The sequence below is a fragment of the Sceloporus occidentalis genome, unplaced genomic scaffold, assembly GCF_023333645.1.
Source record: "Sceloporus occidentalis isolate IW3139 unplaced genomic scaffold, rSceOcc1.0.p SCAF_6, whole genome shotgun sequence".
NCBI lineage: Eukaryota > Metazoa > Chordata > Lepidosauria > Squamata > Phrynosomatidae > Sceloporus > Sceloporus occidentalis.
In genome coordinates this window covers 43,665,343-43,685,055 of record NW_028316986.1, presented here as the reverse complement: position 1 = coordinate 43,685,055, position 19,713 = coordinate 43,665,343, and the positions used below count along the sequence as shown (strand labels likewise).

Genomic DNA, 19,713 nt, shown 5'->3' with positions numbered 1-19,713 from the left:
GAGAAGGGGGTGGCAGGGTTTTTGTGAGGTGAACTTTTCAAGGCACCACCACAACAAAGAGTGGAAACCGCTTCTATGCGGGGGAACAGTGTGTGTTTGTGTTTGTGCTTGTGAGGTAAACTTGGAGCAGCACAGGAGCTCCCAACTAGACTGCCTAGCAACCTGGTCCTACAGCAGCAGGCGCAGGAGCAGCAGGAGCCCGCAGGGCGTTTCCGCTCCGCTCCCTCCCGCTCCCCCCAGTCCTCCAGTATCCCTGCATCCCCTGCTGCAAGAACAGGGAAAGCATCCCCGCCGCGTCCTATAGCTCTCCGCTCCCTCCTCTCTCTCGTTCCCCACAGCTTTCCAGCCGCTCTCTCCCTCTCTCTGTGCCTCTGCAGCTTTGCTCGCTCAGTGGCTGGAAAAGGAAGGAGGGAGGGAGGGGAGCGTCCGCCATGTTGGATCCTGAGACGCCAGCAGCAGCAGCAGCAGCAGCAGCAGCAGCAGCAGTGATAGGAGCCTGTGGGTGGGTGAGGAGGATGATAATGTGAGGAGTAGAGGAGCGTGGGAGGAAGAGGACAGCAAGAAGGACACGGAGGCAAGGGATACTCCAGCTTCGTCGCCCTGTTTTGCCCCCCAGAAGAAGAAGAGGAAGATGCCCTGAGCAGCACCCAGCAGCAGCAGCAGGAGGAGGAGGAGGAGGAGGATGGGGGAGGGCAGCACTGACTGAAGCCAAAGGGAGCATCTTCTTCTTTGGGAAACAGCAGCAGCACCATGATCAGCATCTTCTGAAGGACGGCTGCTGGGAGGAGGAAAACAGCAGCAAGAAGATGAAGAAGGAGCCCATAATAATGTCGTGACAACCTCAGCCACCCTCCTTGCCTTGCCTTGCCTTGCCTTGCCTTGCCTGCCTCCTCTTCTCCGCCAGACCAGGCACCGACATGATGGAGAGGATTTGCTAGGATTATTATTAGCCCAGCCTCCTCTTTCTCCTTCTCCTTTAGCAGGGCGTGTTGATTTATACACGAAAAAGAGAGAAGGGGAGGGGGGTATTGTTATTATTACTACTACTACTACTACTACTTTCCCCCTCATCCTTAACAGCCGACCCCTCTACCCTCAATACTAGGGGGGTTATTTTGTATTATTATTTTTATTTCTTTCCCCCTCATCTTTACCATTTGCCTCTCTGCTCCCAATATTAGGCAGGGTTTGTTATAATTATTATTCTTACTTATTTCCTTCTCATCCTACCGCCTTCCTCTCTACTCCCAATATTGGGGGGGGGGTATTATTATTAATTGTATTTCTTTCCCCTTAGCCCTTAACCACCTACCCCTTGACTCCCAAGACTAGGATTGTTGTTATTATTCTTTCTTTCCCCCTCCTCCTTAACCAGCTACCCTTCTACTCCCAATATTAGGGGTCATTACTATTTCCTTCTTCCTTCTCCCCCTTACCACATACCTCTCTACTCCCAATATTAGGGAAGGTTATTATAATTATTCTTACTTACCCCACCATCCTTACCTTTTACCCCTCGACTCCCAACATTAGGGAGAGTTATTATTATTATTATCTTTATTTCTTTCCCCCTCCTCCTTATCACTTACCTCTCTACTCCCAATATTAGGGAGGGTTATTATTATTATTATTTCTCTCCCCCTTTTCCTTACCATTTGCCCCTCAACTCCCAATATCAGGGAGGGGTTTGTAAGGAAATGAAGGCTTTGGGACTGTGTGGTGTTTTCCTGGCTGGCTGAAGAGCCTTGAAAGAAGATTTCTTGAGAACAGAAAGGATCTGTTTTTTCTTCTTCTTCCCCAGGAAGACAACCCCAAAGGAAGACCCCTTGTGGTGTTTTTTTCTTTTCTTCTTACCCCTGTCCCCCAAATATATACTTCTCCCCTCCCACCCCCTTCTGGGAGGAATTGCCACTGATGCATTTTGCAAGGGGTGGGAGAGGAGGAGGCTGGGGAGGCGGAGGCGGCGAAGATGGTGGAGGTGAAGATGGTGGAGGTGGCGGAGGAGGATATTCTCCAGCACTAGACCTCCCAAATCCTATAGCTTTCCTTCCTTGCCCTCCCAGCTTCGAGGATCTGTCTGCTGCTCATTCCTTGGATTGCTGATGCAGACTAAATTGGGGGGTGATTTTACACTTTCACGGTGCAGTAGGATTCATTTCAGGATTATGTTGCATGTTCTGAATTTCGAATGAAGGAGGAGACCATTAAAAAATCTATCTTATCTATATCTATCTATATATATATATAGGAGGGAAGAGTGGATTCAGTCTTGGATTGAATTTTTTAATTATTATTATTATTATTATTTAAATGTATAAAGTATATATCTTCTTTCAAATGTATTAAAAAGAGATTTTAGGCTTATTATTATTATTTTCTCCTTTTAATATTGTGTATATATTGTACATGGCTGTGGAAGAACTGACCAAGATATAGTTCTCAGAATGGGAATTCTGGGATGGATTGTACTTTCAGGACCATCGTCGGAGCACTGACTTTTTTAGGAACTGTCCTTGTTCTCATGCGTTAGGCTTTGGAAATCTAACTAACCGTAATAATTGAGAGAGGAGGCCTGTTAAAAACTGAAGCAACCATGTCTGGAGAAGTGCGCTTGAGACAGTTGGAGCAGTTTATTTTGGATGGACCAACTCAGACAAATGGACAATGCTTTAGTGTGGAAACCTTGCTGGATATACTGATCTGCCTTTACGATGAATGTAATAACTCGCCTTTGAGGAGAGAAAAGAATATTATGGAATATCTAGAATGGGGTAAGTCAACCATATACACTTCACAATTGCTCTATCCGGTTCATTTTCTGACGTTTCGCGTGATTTATACTTAACTGACATATGGTTATAATTTCGTTGTCATTGAGGTCTGTATTTTATAATTTTTAAATTGGTAAGTAACCATAGTTTTATATCAAGATTCCAGATGTGTTTTTTCCAGGCAGTAATAAGTCATTGGTTTTGTTGCTGTCAGTATCCATGGTTTTTTAAGGCCCAACATTTAAAGAGCATATCTATAGAAAGGATGAAGGCAACGTTTCATTTGGTCTGCCTCTTTCTCCTTCTCTTTTATATGCATGCTGTGCAATGGACGAAAGAAAAAGAGTAAAATTATATGGTATTTACCTGGAACATTTGACATATCTAAATATAGGAATAGTGGGGGGAAACAGGGTGAGGTCTAGCCTAAGCTATTTTTGGCCTATCTCAAATATAAACAGGCATATTTGAATCTTCACACTCTTGAAACTGTGCTGAAATACTTAAGAGATTTTTTTTAAAAGAGGATCAAGTGAGAGTTGGTGACTGAACAGTATTGGCATTGTGACATTATTTCCTTCTTTACAGTGCTTAGAAGCGCAGGAGATGAAGTCACATGAAAACAGTTATTGTGTGACCTTTAAGTGTCAAAGTGATACTGTAGATAAACATTATGTTTAAAAGATGTTTGGCAAAATTCCACAAGCAGACTACAGCCTTTTTAAAATCTTTTTTTTAACTGTATGACATAGAACTGGATAGATGCAATGGTTGGCTAGGATATTTATAATAATCTTGTTGAAAGAAATCCATTATTTTTGGTTCTGCAGTCAGAAGAAACCGATTGCAGGGCAGACTGAGTTCCCACTGAGTGCTGCTGGTTTTTTAGCACAAGATTTTCGGAGGGGAACGTCTGTGTTTCTTAGATACTTAGTCATCTCTGCATCAGTTATGGCACTGTTTGGTGTGCAGCTTGATAGTAAGTTATATTCCTGAACATATGACTCTTAAAAGAAAATAAGATTGTGACTGTTGATTGGATATCTGGGATGGAATTAAACAACTTCTGATGTGAATCCCTCTCCCAGCATTGAAAACATAGCTTACAACAAATGACACTGAACAGTTTTCAGTGAACAGATGAGTGAAGTAGTGAACTAGGGTCCAAAACACACTGCAGAAGTAATCCAATCTGAGACTGCTTTAACTGCCCTGGCTCAGTGCTAGGGAATCCTGGGAATTGTAGTTTATTGTGGCACCAGAGCTCTCTGACAGAGAAGCCTAAATGTCTCACAAGACTACAGTTCCCAGGATTCCCTAGCATGGAGCCAGGGCAGTTAAAGCAGTCTCAAACTGGATTATTTCTGCAGTGGGTTTTGGATCTGTGATAAACAAATCAGTATAGCATGATATTAAGGACCTGTCACAGTAAATGTGACAGTTTTATCTTCTCTGGCATAGTTCTTTGACAAGTAAAAGCATTTCAAGGTACCCACAGTTGTTGTTTGATTTTAGTATGCTTATAAAGAACCTATACTGGACGGTGCTAAGAGATGAAATACTTTGTTGAAAAGATGCTAATACATTTGTACATGTGCAGTTATGTAGTTTTTAAATTTCATGTATTCTTCCACATTTTCATTTCTAGGAAGAAAGTATTGGTTTTTTTCCTGATACCAAATTCATTATAGACAAAAGATGTAAGAAAGGGTATGTGAAGTTAAATTGTGGGATACTACAAATTTTGTAGGACCTACAAAATATCTGCTGGCTAGAATCAAGGGCTACAGGCTTTCTCCCATGATTTCCAGTAGTCAGTAGTTCTGCTTTGAATCTGTGAAAATAAGAATTTTCTGTGGACTCTCTTAATTGTCATTTTCTTTACCTTAAAGTTACAATTAATGTGAACAGGAGTTCTCTGTGAAAACACTCGGAACTGTCATGTTATTTAGCTTAACATTAAAATTAATTAACTTAATAGCTTTGCAGAAAGCTTGTAAGGGTTGTAATAGCCCATCCATATATTTAATATTATAGTGACATCATCATGAAGTCGTTCAAATGATCTTGGCATGATTATTATTTAGGAGACTGGCTGTTTATTTCTTTAAAAAGTGTTGCTCCTCTCTTTAGATGAAAAGGCTCCCAGGTTGTTGTTTTTGTGCCTGGTTTCTGACTTAGGGCAAACAGAAGGTGAACCTGTCACAATGCTTTATTGGCAAGATTTGTGCAGAGGAAGCATCTGAAGAAGTAGACTTAAGTCTACGAAAGCTCATGCTGCCAACTTCTTTCTTTCAGTTAGTCTCAAAGGTGGTACAAGATCTCTCTACATACTGATTCCACAGACTGACACGGCTATATCTTTGAATTCTTCAGAGGTAATTTGACATTGCCTTCCTCTGAGGCTGAGAGAGTGTGATTTGCCCAAGATCACTCAGTGCAGTTTCATGGCTGAGCAGAGATTTGAACCATGGTCTCCAGAGCCATTATCCAATGTTCAAACCACTATACTATCAATAATAATTGAAATGATCCCTGTTTGTAGTCTAAAAACATTTTTAATAATAGGAGGGTCCCACTTTTCTACGCTGATGCCCTTCAGAAGTGTTGTTCAGGGGGTGGTGTGTTGGTTAGGAATGAAGGGAGTTATAGTCCCAACAGGGAGGGGATCAGCCTGAGGCAAGGTTTTTAGTTTTTAAAGTGACAACTTTCTTATAATGACCTACAGGCTGAGTTTCCCTTATGTGAAAGGCTTGGGACTAGAAGTATTTTGGATTTTGGAATCTTTGCATATACATAATGAATACAAATCTCAATATGAAAAATTATTTATGTTTTGTCTATACTTTATACTGAATGTAATTTTATACATAATATTTATAATAATTTTGTGCATGAAACACCAAAGGTGTCACTTTCTCAGCCAACTATGTGGACAGCTTTGGTCTTGGAGTACAGTGCGTCCTTGGTATACGCGGGGGATCCGTTCCGGACCCCCCCGCGTATACCAAAATCCGCGTATGCTCAAGTCCCTTCTGCGGCGGCGGCGGCAGTGGCAGCAGAGCACCAGCGCCAGAGGCCTCTTCAGCCCCCACTCCACCGCTGCCGCTGCCAGCACCTCTGTGCAAGGGCCGGGTGGTGGGCTGGAGGCCTCTTGGTCTCTAGTCCGCCACTCGGCCCCTGCATCGAGGCCTCCAGGAACAGCACCCGGCCTTTCTACTGGCTGTAGCCGCGGAGGGAAGGCCTCTGGTGCTGGAGGACCAGCGCCAGAGAGGCCTCCTCTCAGCCGTGGCGGCACCGCGGAGAGGAGGAGGAGGCCGAGCGCCTGGGGCCTCTTCGGCCCCCTCTCCGCCGACGCCGACGTCTGCACCTCGATGCAGGGGCCGAGTGGCGGACTGGAGACCAAGAGGCCTCCAGCCCACCACCTGGCCCTTGCACAGAGGTGCTGGCGGCGGCGGCGGCGGAGTGGGTGCCGAAGAGGTCTCTGGCGCTGGTGCTCTGCTGCCACTGCCGCCGCCGCCGCAGAAGGGCCGGGTGGCAGGCTGGAGGCTTCTTGGCCTCCAAAACCCCCACCCGGCCTTCCCCCCGGCTCCGGATGAGGCGGCGGCAGCGGCAGCAGCAGCGACGCGGCACCAGGGAGAAAAGGTAAGTAAGGAGGGAGGGAGGGAGGGAAGGAAAGAGTTGTGAGAGGAGAGGGGAGGGAGGGAAGTTGTCCCCAATGGCGGCGCGCGTGCACGCGTGCCGCCATTGGGGACAAAATCCCTGGATTTGCCATGCGCGTATGCTTAAATCCGCGCATGGCAAATCCGCGTATAAGGAGGACCAACTGTATTTTGGATTTCAGAAACCCACATAAGGGATATTTAACCTGCACTTGGATGGAGATTTAGCACAGTTCTCTCTCAGCAGAACCAATCAGTGGAAGCAGGAATGCCTCATATCTTTTACTGTGCTATAGCTTGATGGAATGGCTAATGATAGCTGGCCGCTGATGGGGTAGAAGACAAAGTGGTCTCAGTTGAGGTAGTGTAGTGGCCCTCTAGTCTTACCTCTTTCTCCACTACATCATCTTTGCCATATTATTTTCTAGAGCTGATGAATTTTGTCTTGAAAATGCTGTAAAGTCTTTGGGGATGTTAATATGGATGGTAGCATATAAGACCCTTTTTGTTGATGAGAAGATTGAAGCATAATGAAATAATTTTCTCTTCGTGTTCATTATTTTTCCAGTTTGTAATTTACTTTTTTCCCTTTAATTTCTCTTAACTAGTCAGTCATTTTTATAGTTTTAGTTTTGTCGTTTTAAAGCATTTTACTGTTGAGAATCATCAACATTTGCAATCAGTTGACCATCTTTTCAAATGCATGCAAGAATTATTGGTGATATTTATAGGATTTTTTTTTATTTAAGAAAATACAGGGATAGTTTTAGTTAAAGTTGTTGTTGTTAAAGATGTCCAGATGTTAATTGTGTTAGACCCTAGCACAATGTAAATTTCATGTGTAATATTTGAGCTACATAATGGAGTTGTAATAAGATAATTTGGTAGTAAGGATCATAAATCTGTACTGATACAGTTACTCAATCTTTCTAATCTTTAATTATGGCCTTAGGGTCGCCATAAGTCAGAAATGACTTGAAGGCACACAAAAACAAAAACAATGTCTGAAAATAAAAGCAGAAGTAATACATTATTTTCAGATTAACATGGCTTCGTTTTATCTTTTCCTTTACATCTACTTCTCTGTTTGTGTTTAATTATAGAAAATATAATGTACAAACCTTTTAAAAATAGTCTGAATGAAGTGAATGAAGATGCTCCATTTATGGTAATTCGTTCTCTTACAGTCCCTGAGGACCAATCAGTTTTATAAATCCTGGAAATATATGGCAGTGTCAGTACTGAGCCACTGTATTTATTTGAGTGTACTTCATGTTTACATGATAGCCTGTACTGCTAGTTATACTTAAGTGTCAGAATGAGAGCTTTTTCTTGTAGCAACTGGAGCCTGCCAGCTGGAAAGATTTGAGAATGCAAAGCTTGTTGTTCTCCTTCTGGACAACAGTATTCGTTGTTGGTAATACTGGTGACTCTGGAGGAGGTAATGCAGGACAGGATGCAGAGGATTAGACGAAAGGCCAGAGCAGTGAAAAAATGTTGAAAATATGTTAACATTTTAAAACAATAAATATATTTTTATCAAAGGAGCATGTGAGTATTATCTCTAGAGCTAGAATAGGAGCTGCAGAGAGCAAATAAAACTTTAAAAATATAGAAAGTAATTTAAGGCTGTAGAGCTTACCCTACTTTAGTTTGCTAATCACATTAAAATCAAAAGGAAAGGCTTTCAGTATATTTTTGAAATTATAATATTTGGCACTGCATTATATTCTTTACACTATATATGTAACATTATGATCATATAATGTTGGCTGATATCCCTATTTGCAAATGGGACCTTAGGCTAGGATGAAGTGGCATGCTGCTAAACTACATTTGGTCTAGCCATGGTAAAGATCAGAGCTTGGGGCTTCTGGACCTTATAGTCTAAAATACTTTTATAAGCTCTGGCAAAGGTGAGAGCTGATGGGTCTTCCTAGTTTAGTATCCTAGTCACTCTGCTATGGTAGTTCAGTGTTATATTGTCCTATATCATGCAATTAAACTATTTCCAACTTTACATTCTTATGGATTAAAATAGCAATATCCTTTGTTAGGGAATCAGGCCAAGGCTGAAAACAAGTGATTTTACCAAAGCAACCAAGGATTTTCATATTTACCATATTTACCATTTCAGTTCCAACACTAACCATGTCTCGTACTATAGAACTCATCGAATCATAGAATCGTAGAGTTGGAAGAGACCACTAGGGCCATCCAGTCCAACCCCCTGCCATGCAGGAAATCCAATTCAAAGCATCCCTGACAGATGGCCATCCAGCCTCTGTTTAAAGACCTCCAAGGAAGGAGACTCTATCACCCTCCGAGGGAGTGCATTCCACTGTCGAACAGCCCTTACTGTCAGGAAGTTCCTCCTAATGTTCAGGTGGAATCTCTTTTCCTGTAGCTTGCATCCATTGTTCCGGGTCCTGTTCTCTGGAGCAGCAGAAAACAAGCTTGCTCCCTCTTCAATATGACATCCTTTCAAATATTTAAACAGGGCTATCATATCACCTCTTAACCTTCTTTTCTCCAGGCTAAACATCCCCAGATCCCTAAGTCGTTCCTCATAGGGCATGGTTTCCAGACCCTTCACCATTTTTGTCGCCCTCCTTTGGACACGCTCCAGTTTCTCAATGTCCTTTCTGAATTGTGGTGCCCAGAACTGGACACAATATTCTAGGTGGGGCCTGACCAGAGCGGAATACAGTGGCACTATTACTTCCCTTGATCTAGACACTATACTTCTATTGATGCAGCCTAAAATAGCATTGGCTTTTTTAGCTGCCGCATCACACTGTTCACTCATGTTCAACTTGTGGTCTACTTGGACTCCTAGATCCCTTTCACACGTAGTTTCATTCAGCCAGGTGTCACCCATCCTATATCTGTGCATTTTATTTTTCCTCCCTAAGTGCAATACCTTACATTTCTCTGTGTTGAATTTCATTTTGTTAGCTTTGGCCCAGCTTTCTAGTCTATTCAGGTCATTTTGAATCTTGATCCTGTCCTCTGGGGTATTCGCTATTCCCCCTAATTTGGTGTCATCTGCAAATTTGATAAGTATGCTCCCAATTCTGTCATCCAGGTCATTGAACTGGAGGTCTTTGCCTTGAATCTTAGATTAATCAATCGGAGTTACTAGAAATTTTTGAAGAGAACAGTGTTGCAGTAAAGATGTAGAGAATGAATTGTGACACACATATGAGATTCTATTTAAAACATCTGCAACAGCAGTGGTACTAAAATAGTTTACCCTTGGGACCCCTTTTTACATCTACACACAGATGTTGTGCCCCTCCCACTTGGTGTAGTATATGAATGAAAATATTTTGTTTATTTAGTGTGCATATTTTCATTCACATATAATCATGGATATTCATATTCTAACACTTTATAGGGAAAAACGTCATTCAAATTAGAACAGTTTTATTTAAATAAGTCCAATATTTAACTCGATTCGTGTATATATTTTACATATAAAAAGGTTTTGGAAGAGGAGGGATCAGGGCCTCCAAGCCTTCCACCCCCCTTGGGTTTCCACACCACAGTTTGAGAGCCACTGTGCTACAGCACTTTTGTCAGTACAGTATGTGGTGTATATGTAGACAGTTATCACAGTAGCTAGCATTATTAGCAATTATATTGACTTTTATACACCTGGAAGCAAAGGAATAAAAGTATATTGGCATTAAAATATTATGCTACTGTTACGTTGTCAATGATTCAGTAGCTCACCTGAATCAATAATTTGGTCATGTAGTTTCCTTCAGTATTAAAAACAAACATACACCTGGACATTTCCATTCTGTTGCTATTTAAACTCAGCTTTTTGTAGGGATTTGACATCTATGTTTATGGTTAGTATTTGCATAATATAGTGCATCTACTTGTGCATAAGTCTCAAACGTTTAGTCAAAAAATTGACTAAAAAAACTGAGTTGATTTATCCACAGGTCAAAGTAAGTATTGTAACTTTTATGAAAAAAGGAACCATCCTCTGGTGAAAGCTTAATTCCTCTTTGGAGCACCTAAAAGAAGCACTGACCAACTTTACTCTCTCATCCATGTAGCCTTTAGGACAGTGGTTCTCAACCTTTGCACCTCCAGATTGGACTTCAATTCCCACAAGTCCCAGTCAGGATGCTCATTGTTCAGGAATTCTGGGAGTTGATGTCTCAAAAATCTAGAGGACCAAAGGTTGAGAACCACTGCTTTAGGATGAACACAAATAGTTATGCCTGACAGAATTTTGCAGGTTCTTTGGCATCACTTTTCTTTACTTCATCCTTTGTTACATTCCCCTACGTTTTACCCTTGACTCATGCACATTCGTATCAAAATCCAAAATTTTGGCCCCCAAACCTGCCCTTGAATTATGCATGAGGTTGACTTATAGTTGAGTATATAATTGTAGGGTGGCTTAAGAAACCAAAACATAGTACAGCGTGCCTGTGTTTTATGTGGGCGCGCTATACATGGCTTTCAGAATATGCTGAAAGCTGCGCTGGAAGAGCCCGTCATGCTCCCGGAAGAAGTAATGGGGCGTGCGTCTATGGCACGTGCACGCTGCTGCACCACTGCACCACCATGCGCCATAGGAGCGAGTCCCATTACTTCCTATGGGGCTTCAGCATACGGATCCGGAACTTTTATTTTGATATTATGATATGTTTGTATTTTGTTTTAATTTTTTTAATAGTTGAGTGGAGTTGCGCTGGGGAGAGAAGGGATTAATTATGACCTTTATTTATTTGTAATGTATTCTTTTGACATTGTTAGAATTGTGTTGTGTTATATTGTACTCTATTGTTGTAACCCACCTGAATTCCATGTGATTGAGTGGGATATAAAAACATCTGTATTATTATTATTATTATTAGTAGTAGTAGTAGTAGTAGTAGTAAAGGCCTTGGTTTTAATTGGGTCAGGTTTGGTAGTAGGATCTCATCAAAATTCACTAAAGTTATTATTGGAGGAATTAATATTTTTTAAAAATGAAATAAACAATAATAGGTGTTAAGAAATAATATTTTACCCTTTTACCTACTGTGGTGTACTGTATAATCTTTCAGATGGAGGATGTTAGATTTGGTATGTTCTTGTCTGGAGACCCATAACAGCTCAAACAACATGTTATGTTAAATATGCTTTTAAGAATGTGTGCTTTAGCTGGCTGCTTCTCACAGTCTCATGCTTGTTCTTTTCTTGAAATGCCCTCTGGCTGCTATATAGAAGGTTTACTGCAAACATCAGATTTAGGGCTAAAAAGCTGTTGAAAGGAGATTCTCATTGTAAAATCAACATATGAAGCTGATCTTCAGATTAAAACTATCCATGTTAAACATGTTTCTTTTTTAAAAAAGAGTATAGTTAACATAAGATGTAGCTTGGCTCTAGGATCTGGAGTAGAATCTAGTTCTCTATAGTGAGTAATAGGAACAAGGCACACATATTTAAGGCTTCATCTACAAGAATTTTAGGAATTCCTCTTTTTTTTCCTTAGTGAGATGATTGTAGGTTGGGTTTAGAAGAAATAAAAGTAGAATATTAGGGTTTTTTTAAATGAATGAGTTAGTTAGGGCTCAAGCATTTGTCAAACCTATATATTAATCCAGTATTTGTTTACAAGATACACGAATTAGCTTTTAAGTGAATTCCTGTTTTTTATTTTATTTAATAAAGGAAAATAATGTTTCCATATATATATATGACATAATATAGCCTTCCTTGAAAACCATGAAAGCTAAGATTTGGGGGCCGAAAGAAAAAGGTATCTACATTATTGTGAGATAAAATGCACACATAAATTAATAATGTCAGAACAGTTAAAATTTCTGAATTTCATCTAGTACACTGGCAAATTGTTCCACCATTTGCAACTCAACCCTGAAAACATGCTAAAATATCATACTATAAATAAAGTAATTTTGGACTATAAACAAGGAGGCTGAGTGCTATAAAGTATACAAATCCCAACATTTGTAGGCTTTGAGGCAGAAGTATTTAAAAAATATATATTAAGGGACCAGAAATCATCCTTTTTCAGTATAATTTATTCCTGTTTCTTTGGCCCAATAAAGAGCAAGTCATTTACTGACTGCAATTCTCATTACTTCTCCGGAGATATTTGTTCTTGCTGCAGTTGAGCTACTTTGCTATTTGCTGTCCCTTCCTTCCTTCTTCTGTAGCTAAGTAACAGTACTGTTTCTGTAAGGCTGCAGCAGACTGGGCATCTGCCAGATTGCAAAATTTGCCAGATTTCCAAATTTGACGTTGATCAGTTCCTCAGCAGTTCATCAGGAACCAGGTAGTACAGTATTTTTTTCTCACTAGGACTCATTGTATAAAACATATGCTGCAACCCCAAACAGAGGAGTGTTTCTGCTACCTTTTATGGATCCATCACCACCCATAATCTTCTCTTTTGAGTTTCTAATTTTACAGTTACAATACACAACTTGCTATTACTCATGCATGGCTCTGCCAACATAAGGTTTAGCCTGCAGTTCACTTAAGGAACTGCCCTGTGTTCTGCTCTGCTGACCTTGTGGTGTGTTGTTCACTATATCATGTAATAGTTCATTCTTGATCACTTATTGAATACAGTAGTCCATGTGTTCTGTGATGTACACAAATAAATGTATGTTGGCATCCAGTTAAAATTTTGGGGAGAAATACATTTTTTCACTTATCTGTAAGTCTGATGTAGCAGACAACTCAAAATAGAATAAATATACCTTATGGTGCATTGCAATTTGCTGCTTTGTTGGTCATTTCTGAACATCCCTGGGCACACAGGCTATTGGGAACCCAGGTGGTGCAGTGGTTAAATTCCAGTACTTCAGCCACAAGGTTGTTTGATCCTAGAGGGCTTCAGGTTGACTCAGCCTTCCAGATTGGTAAAATGAGTACCCAGCTTGTTGGGAGCAATTAGCTGACAGATTGTAAACCACTTAGAGTGTACTGAGTTCACTGATAAGCAGTATAGAAATGCATATGCTATTGCTATTGTGTACACACACACACACACACACACACACACGTTCATACGATACAAAGAAAAGGATATGAAAAACAGGACTTGAGTCCAGGCTACTCCAAGGCTTTCATTGTCCTGCTTGGACTTTGAGATCTTTTGCTTGGGTTGGGGGAACGTTTTCTCAGTCCTTCTACCTTCGGGTTTAGGGTTTATGGCAGCATGGGAAGGATTTCTCCAGAGCTGTGGAACTCCCTTCCAAGAGAAGCTAGGTTGGCCTTACCCCTGCTGTCATTCTGCCAAGAGGTAAAGGATGCCAAAGGGCTGAAACAGACGGCTGAAGAAGCCCCCTTCGGGGCATCATTGGAGCGCAGCATTTACATGCGGCTCAATCCAATGATGCCTGGAAGGTAGATGGCTGCCCAGATGTGGACGGCTTCAAGATGCTCCAGCAGCACGGTGTTTCTACTCCTATTTGAGCCAGTTTCAAGGCAGATTGGGGCCATGGTGTGTGTTTGCCACGACCCCAGTCTGTCTTCAAAAGGGGTGGCCATACTTGCTGGTATGTTTCAGCCCATAGGCTGGCTTTTGGCAATTTAACTGCATTGCCTTGATGAGGGATTTTAATCCAGGTGAGTGGGTGTTCCTCCTCCTTCTTTGTTTTTAAATGCTTTTAAAGTTGCTTAATCTGTTTTATGTTTTTGATTTGAACTTGTTATATTCATTTTCAAGATCCATTTTGTGGGAGAAGTTTAGAATATGTATCTAGTAAGTAAATAATAAAAAAATCTTTCTGGAAAAAAAGAAAAGAAAAATTGTGCTGGGAAGGGGCTTTTTGTCCTAAAACTACTTTTTATTCGACTTAGGTTCAAAACACATTGTAAAAATAATCCAGTTTGAGACCACTTTAACTGCTGTAGCTCAATGCTAGGGAATTCTGGGAACTATAGTTTCTGTGAGTCATGTAGCCTTCTCTGTCAGAGAGCTCTGAGGCCACAATAAACCAAAATTCTCATAATTCCCTAGTATTGAGCCAGGACAGTTAAAGCGGTTTCAAACTGCATTATTTCTGCAGCGTGTTTTGGCTTTTAGTGTTGTGAATCAGGCATATAATTAATAGATTTTCTCTAATATAGTTTCTGGAGTGGTGGTGTAGTCTGTTGGAACAAAATCGGTGTGGCTGCTAGTCCAAGAAAGTTTATGCCATAATAAATTATTAGATTATAAATTGCCACAGCAACTTGTTTTCTGATCCAGCAGGTTTTATTTGTACTTCTCCCCTATTGTAAGCACCGAAGGATTTGTGAGTGGACAGTGAACTCTACCTTTGTGGTATGGCTAACTGTAGATGCTTGATAGATTACTAGAGCTGTCAGCTGTGAGAGTGCCAGTCACTTCTTGAAGCAGTGCCAGTATAGAGTTTCAGCTGTTAAGCAATGAGAAGATCTATGGAGGTATAACATACTAGCTTACCAAAATGTTATCATTGGCGTTCTTCAGCTGCTAAGCACACCACAGTTAACCACTGTATCTTTAGATTTGTTTCACTATATTAATAAATAGAAAATTATCTGAATTTTATACTGTCTTAGGAGTTCTGTTGTGTTAACCTTAGCTGTATCTTCTTGTCCTAGAACATACAATGGCTCGGGACAGATACTTTAAGATATAACTAATATATAATTGTTATAATTATATATTATAATATAAAATATAATTGCCATATATAATATATAATATGCCATATATAATATTATAATATATAATTGCCATATTTTGAAAGATATCAAAGATATTAAAATGAGTGTTTTAGTAATATTGTTAAATCATTTATTTATTTATTTGGCTCAAGAACTAGACTGTTCATTTATTACTGTTTCACAGTTATTTTATTGATGTGATTGGAAATACTTCTAAACTTGAATAAACTATTAAAATGTGACTGTATTATTCAGTTATATGCTACCTTGTTAACTTTAGGACTTTTGTTTGTGGTTGTTTGTTTGCAACGTTAAGCTTAAGACATAAAATGCATTCCATTCAGATGGGGTAATTTGCTTTAGTCTTTGTAACTAAGGTTACTGCTAAAAGTTGCCATGACTAATTTCTGCAAGTGGTTTTTCCTGTTATTTTAATAAATCTTGTTCCACAAATTTTTCTGAACCATAACCACAACCCAAAATTGTGGACCTCTATTTCAAGAGAAGCTTCTTGATGTAATTATTTTGGTTAATTACCAAGCCTGTGATGAAAAAAAAACATTTTTCCAATATTGTAGTTATTTTAAATGTATTTTTGGGAACGGAATGAGAAAAAACACAATTAAGATATCGTGCCACATGCAGTTCGTTCACAAATTTGATATTTTGATCAATTCATTTGTTATTCAGCTTTTATTAAATGTGGACGCTGATATTCCAGTGCGATTTCTTTTAGTGCTTTGGAATGGATTTTTTTATTCAGTATTAGTGAACTAAAGTGTTTTGAAAGTCTATTAGAAGACATTAACCCCTTTCTTACTGTTTGCAGGACAATTTTTTGCAGGGTCATTTATTTAATAAGAACATTAAGAGATAACATGTATGTGTGTGCTTTCATAGGGTTTTCTTAGGGAAGGAATACTCAAGTGGTTTGCCACTACGTTCCTCTGAATCATGGCATCTGGTATTCTTTGGTGATCTCCTGTCCAAGTACTACCCAGGACTGATCCTGCGTACTTTCCTAAATCAGATGAGATCTGTGGCCTTTAGGGTATTAATGAAAAGTCCAAGTTAAATCTACATGCAACCTACCATGCTTTATCCACCACCAAAATATATTCACATTAGCCTACAAGAGAAATGTAGAGATTTGGGCCATTTTATGTAGAAAAACAAAAACACCTCTTCTTCATTTTTAGGTCCACTAATCCAGGTTTTACATAACCTGCCCTGGTATGCAACAATAAGGCTCTTCATCCCCTCAAGGTACACTAAAACTCACCTCTAACTCTGAGTTCTGTACCTATCTAACTCTGCAACTCTTTCTCCCTCTCTGTTTATCCACGCCTAACTCGCCTTGCATTGGCTGGCACTTGACTCATCCTGATGGGTGTTGCCAAGGCCTCTCTCTGTCTGCCTACCTGCCTTATCTCAGGTCAGAATGCATAGGGAAGCCATTGAAGTCCACAAACACTTGGACAACTTCAACAGGAAAGAAGAACCCCTGAAAGTAAACAAAGTTTTGCTGCCAGTCCTGAAAAACACCAAAATCAAGACTGAGCCCATGCAAATGAAAACCACCCAGGGTCAGGGGGGGTTTCAGCAGACAATGGGTCACTAATTAAATAGACATAAATCCTCCTCGCATCTTCTCCCACCCTGAAGCCTTGCCATTCACCAACAGACCAACACACAGACTAACATGTAAATCACTTCCTCCCAACCAAGGGTCACACAGTATATGTACTTCACACACCTTCATGCCACCATTCTCTGAAGATGCCAGCCACAGATGCAGGCAAAACATCAGAAATAAATTATTCCAGAATACAGCCATATAGCCTGAAAAACTCACAAAAAACTGTAGTTGAAGCTGTTTTGCCACCAGCACTATGTTCTCTTATTCTTCTTCTGGGTGCACTAGTAAGAATTACAGTGCCATTAAAGAGATGGTCCACACCCTTTGTGCATAATAGAGTGTGTTTCTTGCATAAAAGCACTATACCTCAGAAGGCAAAAGCAAGGACTACCTAAAATAAATCTGAAATGAAGCCTATTCTGGCAGATCAATAGTTTAGGCACAGAGTTCATTGTTATATATTAACCGGAAGTTCTTCTTGTACATTACATGGTAATAGTTCCTTTGCATGTAAGATATATGATTAAACTCATAACTGAATATGGGAGTGTTTCTTGTGAGCACCCAAGTTTACCAACAGGTTCAGGTATATATGTTGCTTATGCTGGTAAAATCCTGGTCCCATTTTAGAAGCCAGGTTTATTCAGCACCTCAGTGGTATGGACTTGCTTTTGTTGTTAACTGGCATCAAGTCGGCTTTGACTTATGGTGACCCTATGAATGAGAGATCTCCAGGTCACTCTGTTATTAACTGCCCTGCTCTGGCCCTGCAAACTCAGGGTTGTGGCCTCTTTGATTGAGGCTATCCATATGGAATGTGGTTTTCCTCTTTTTCTACTTCTACTCTGCCAAGATTTATTGTCTTTTCTAGTGAGTCATATCTTCTCATAAGATGGCCAAAGTATAACAGCTTTGCTTAGTCATTCTGGCTTCAAGGAAGAGTTCAGGTTTGATTTGCTCTGGGATGCATTTATTTGTTCTTTGAACAGTCCACAGTATTCACAGAACTCTTCTCCTGCACCACACACCTTTTGAATGAGCTGGTTTTCTTCCTATCAGCTTTCTTCACCGTCCTTATTTCACAACTATACATAGAACTGGGAAATAAAATGGCATGGACAATCCTAACTTTAGTATTCAGTGATATATAGTGAGCCCTCCATATCCACAGATGCTTTATCCATGGATTCCAACTATCTACAACATGAAAATATCCCAAAAAGCAAACCTTGGTTTTGCTATTTTATATAAAGGACACCATTTACAATGTCATTGTATATCATGGGACTTGAACTTCCACAGATTTTGGTATCCACGGAAGGTCCTGGAACCAAATCCCAGTGGATAACAAGGACCACTGTTTACTTACACTTCAGGATCTTGTCCAGTTCCTTGATAGCTTCCCTTCTGAGACCTAGAAGTTTACCGCACTGGTGATAAAACATTCCCCGATGCGTTACAACGGGCAGGAGTGGGGCCGCACACGGAGCATGATGGGAACCCGATGGGGCCCAGAACACTAGTTTACCACACAGGGAATGCCGCCGCCACCGAGCATTTCCATCGCGTTCCCATCAGGTTCCAGGGGACGCCATTTCTGGGAACTGTTTCGAAACAGTTCCCAGAAATGGTGTCCCCTGGAACTCGATGGGAATGTGATGGGAACACGCGGCGGTGGCGTTCCCTGTGCAGTAAACTAGCGTTCTGGGCCCCATCGGTTTCTCATCACGCTCCGTGCGCGGCCCCGCTTGTGCCCGTTGTAACACATCGGGGAACATTTTATCCCTGGTGCGGTAAACTTCCTAGTCTCGTAATGTTTTCTTGAGCGCGTCTTAATTCTGATTAATGACTGAGCCAAGGTATGGACAGTCTTGAAATGTTTAAATGTCTTCATCTTCTAGTTTAAAGTTATGTAAATAATCTTAGCGCTCAACAGTAAACTTGCCTTTGCACTTTCTTTCTTGGCTTTCATTAATTGGTCCAAGCCTTTGCTATTTTCTCCTAATTGGATAGTGTCATTGCATATCTTACATTGTTGATGTTCCTCAATGGCTATTTGTTTGTTTGTTTATTTATTGGATTTATACCCCACCTTTGTCATAAGAAGAGTTCCAGGGTGGCATCTAAAAGTTCAAAACAAGATTAAATTAAAATCTTATTCTACAAAAGCTAAGAGGGAATTAAATAACAATATATTCAAAACCATGATTGAAACAACTAAAATATTTTAAAAACAATTATAACAACAAATAAAAATAAAATAAAGCACACCACTACACATATACTATTGTTGTTTAATTTACAGTGGAAAGGTATGCCTGAATAAAAAGGTCTTTACCTGCCGACAGAAAGAGAACAGCAAAGAGACAAACTGGATTTCCCATGGAAGGGTCTTCCATAGCCTGAGAGCAGCCACAGAGAAGGCTCTCTTCCATGAAGATAATAATAATAATAATAATAATAATAATAAATTTTATTTATATCTCCCACTTCTCCCTTCGGATGGTGACAGTGGGCTGCCAAGTGGTTTACATGCTGTTCTTGTGGGGAAGAATGTAAAAAAACAAAAAAAAAACCCCAAAACCAGAGCACTCAAGACAACTCCACTGGACGACACTGTGCAGGTGTAATGGTGGCAATGAAGGAGGATCTATTTGCTTCCCCCACCACCACAGCATAGGCTTTCCAATGAGTTCTAGTCCATGTTCTGTTGGACTCACTCAGAGTCTTCTGCCATCATTGCTCTAGTCTCTGTCCTTCTTGTTTCATCACTGCCAGCTCCCTAGTAAACTAGGGTGCCCACTTGTCTCCACTCCATGGGAGAGGACACTTAGGGGCAATCATGTCCACTGTTCTGGCTATATCCCCATTCCAGAGATCAGACAGAGTTTCAGTAGGATCACTTGGTGAGACAACAGGAAATTCCCCAAGAGCTATCAGGAATCCATCCTCCTGTGGCAAA

The 19,713-nt window shown here is 40.5% G+C and overlaps 1 protein-coding gene across 12 annotated transcripts in view; it reads left to right on the top strand.

The window, feature by feature from the left end:
* The first annotated feature begins 465 nt into the window (after positions 1–465).
* Positions 466–19,713, top strand: part of LOC149310679 (serine/threonine-protein kinase MRCK alpha) — a 283,756-nt gene continuing 264,508 nt past the window's right edge. For all 12 annotated transcript variants that reach the window (XR_016281698.1, XM_089529524.1, XM_089529522.1 and 9 more), the window contains exon 1: positions 466–2,771. Coding sequence is in view for 11 of the 12 variants with exons in the window: in XM_089529524.1 (XP_089385650.1) it covers positions 2,594–2,771 (178 nt within the window). In the remaining variant the exon portion in view is untranslated. The remainder of the gene's footprint in view (positions 2,772–19,713) is intronic.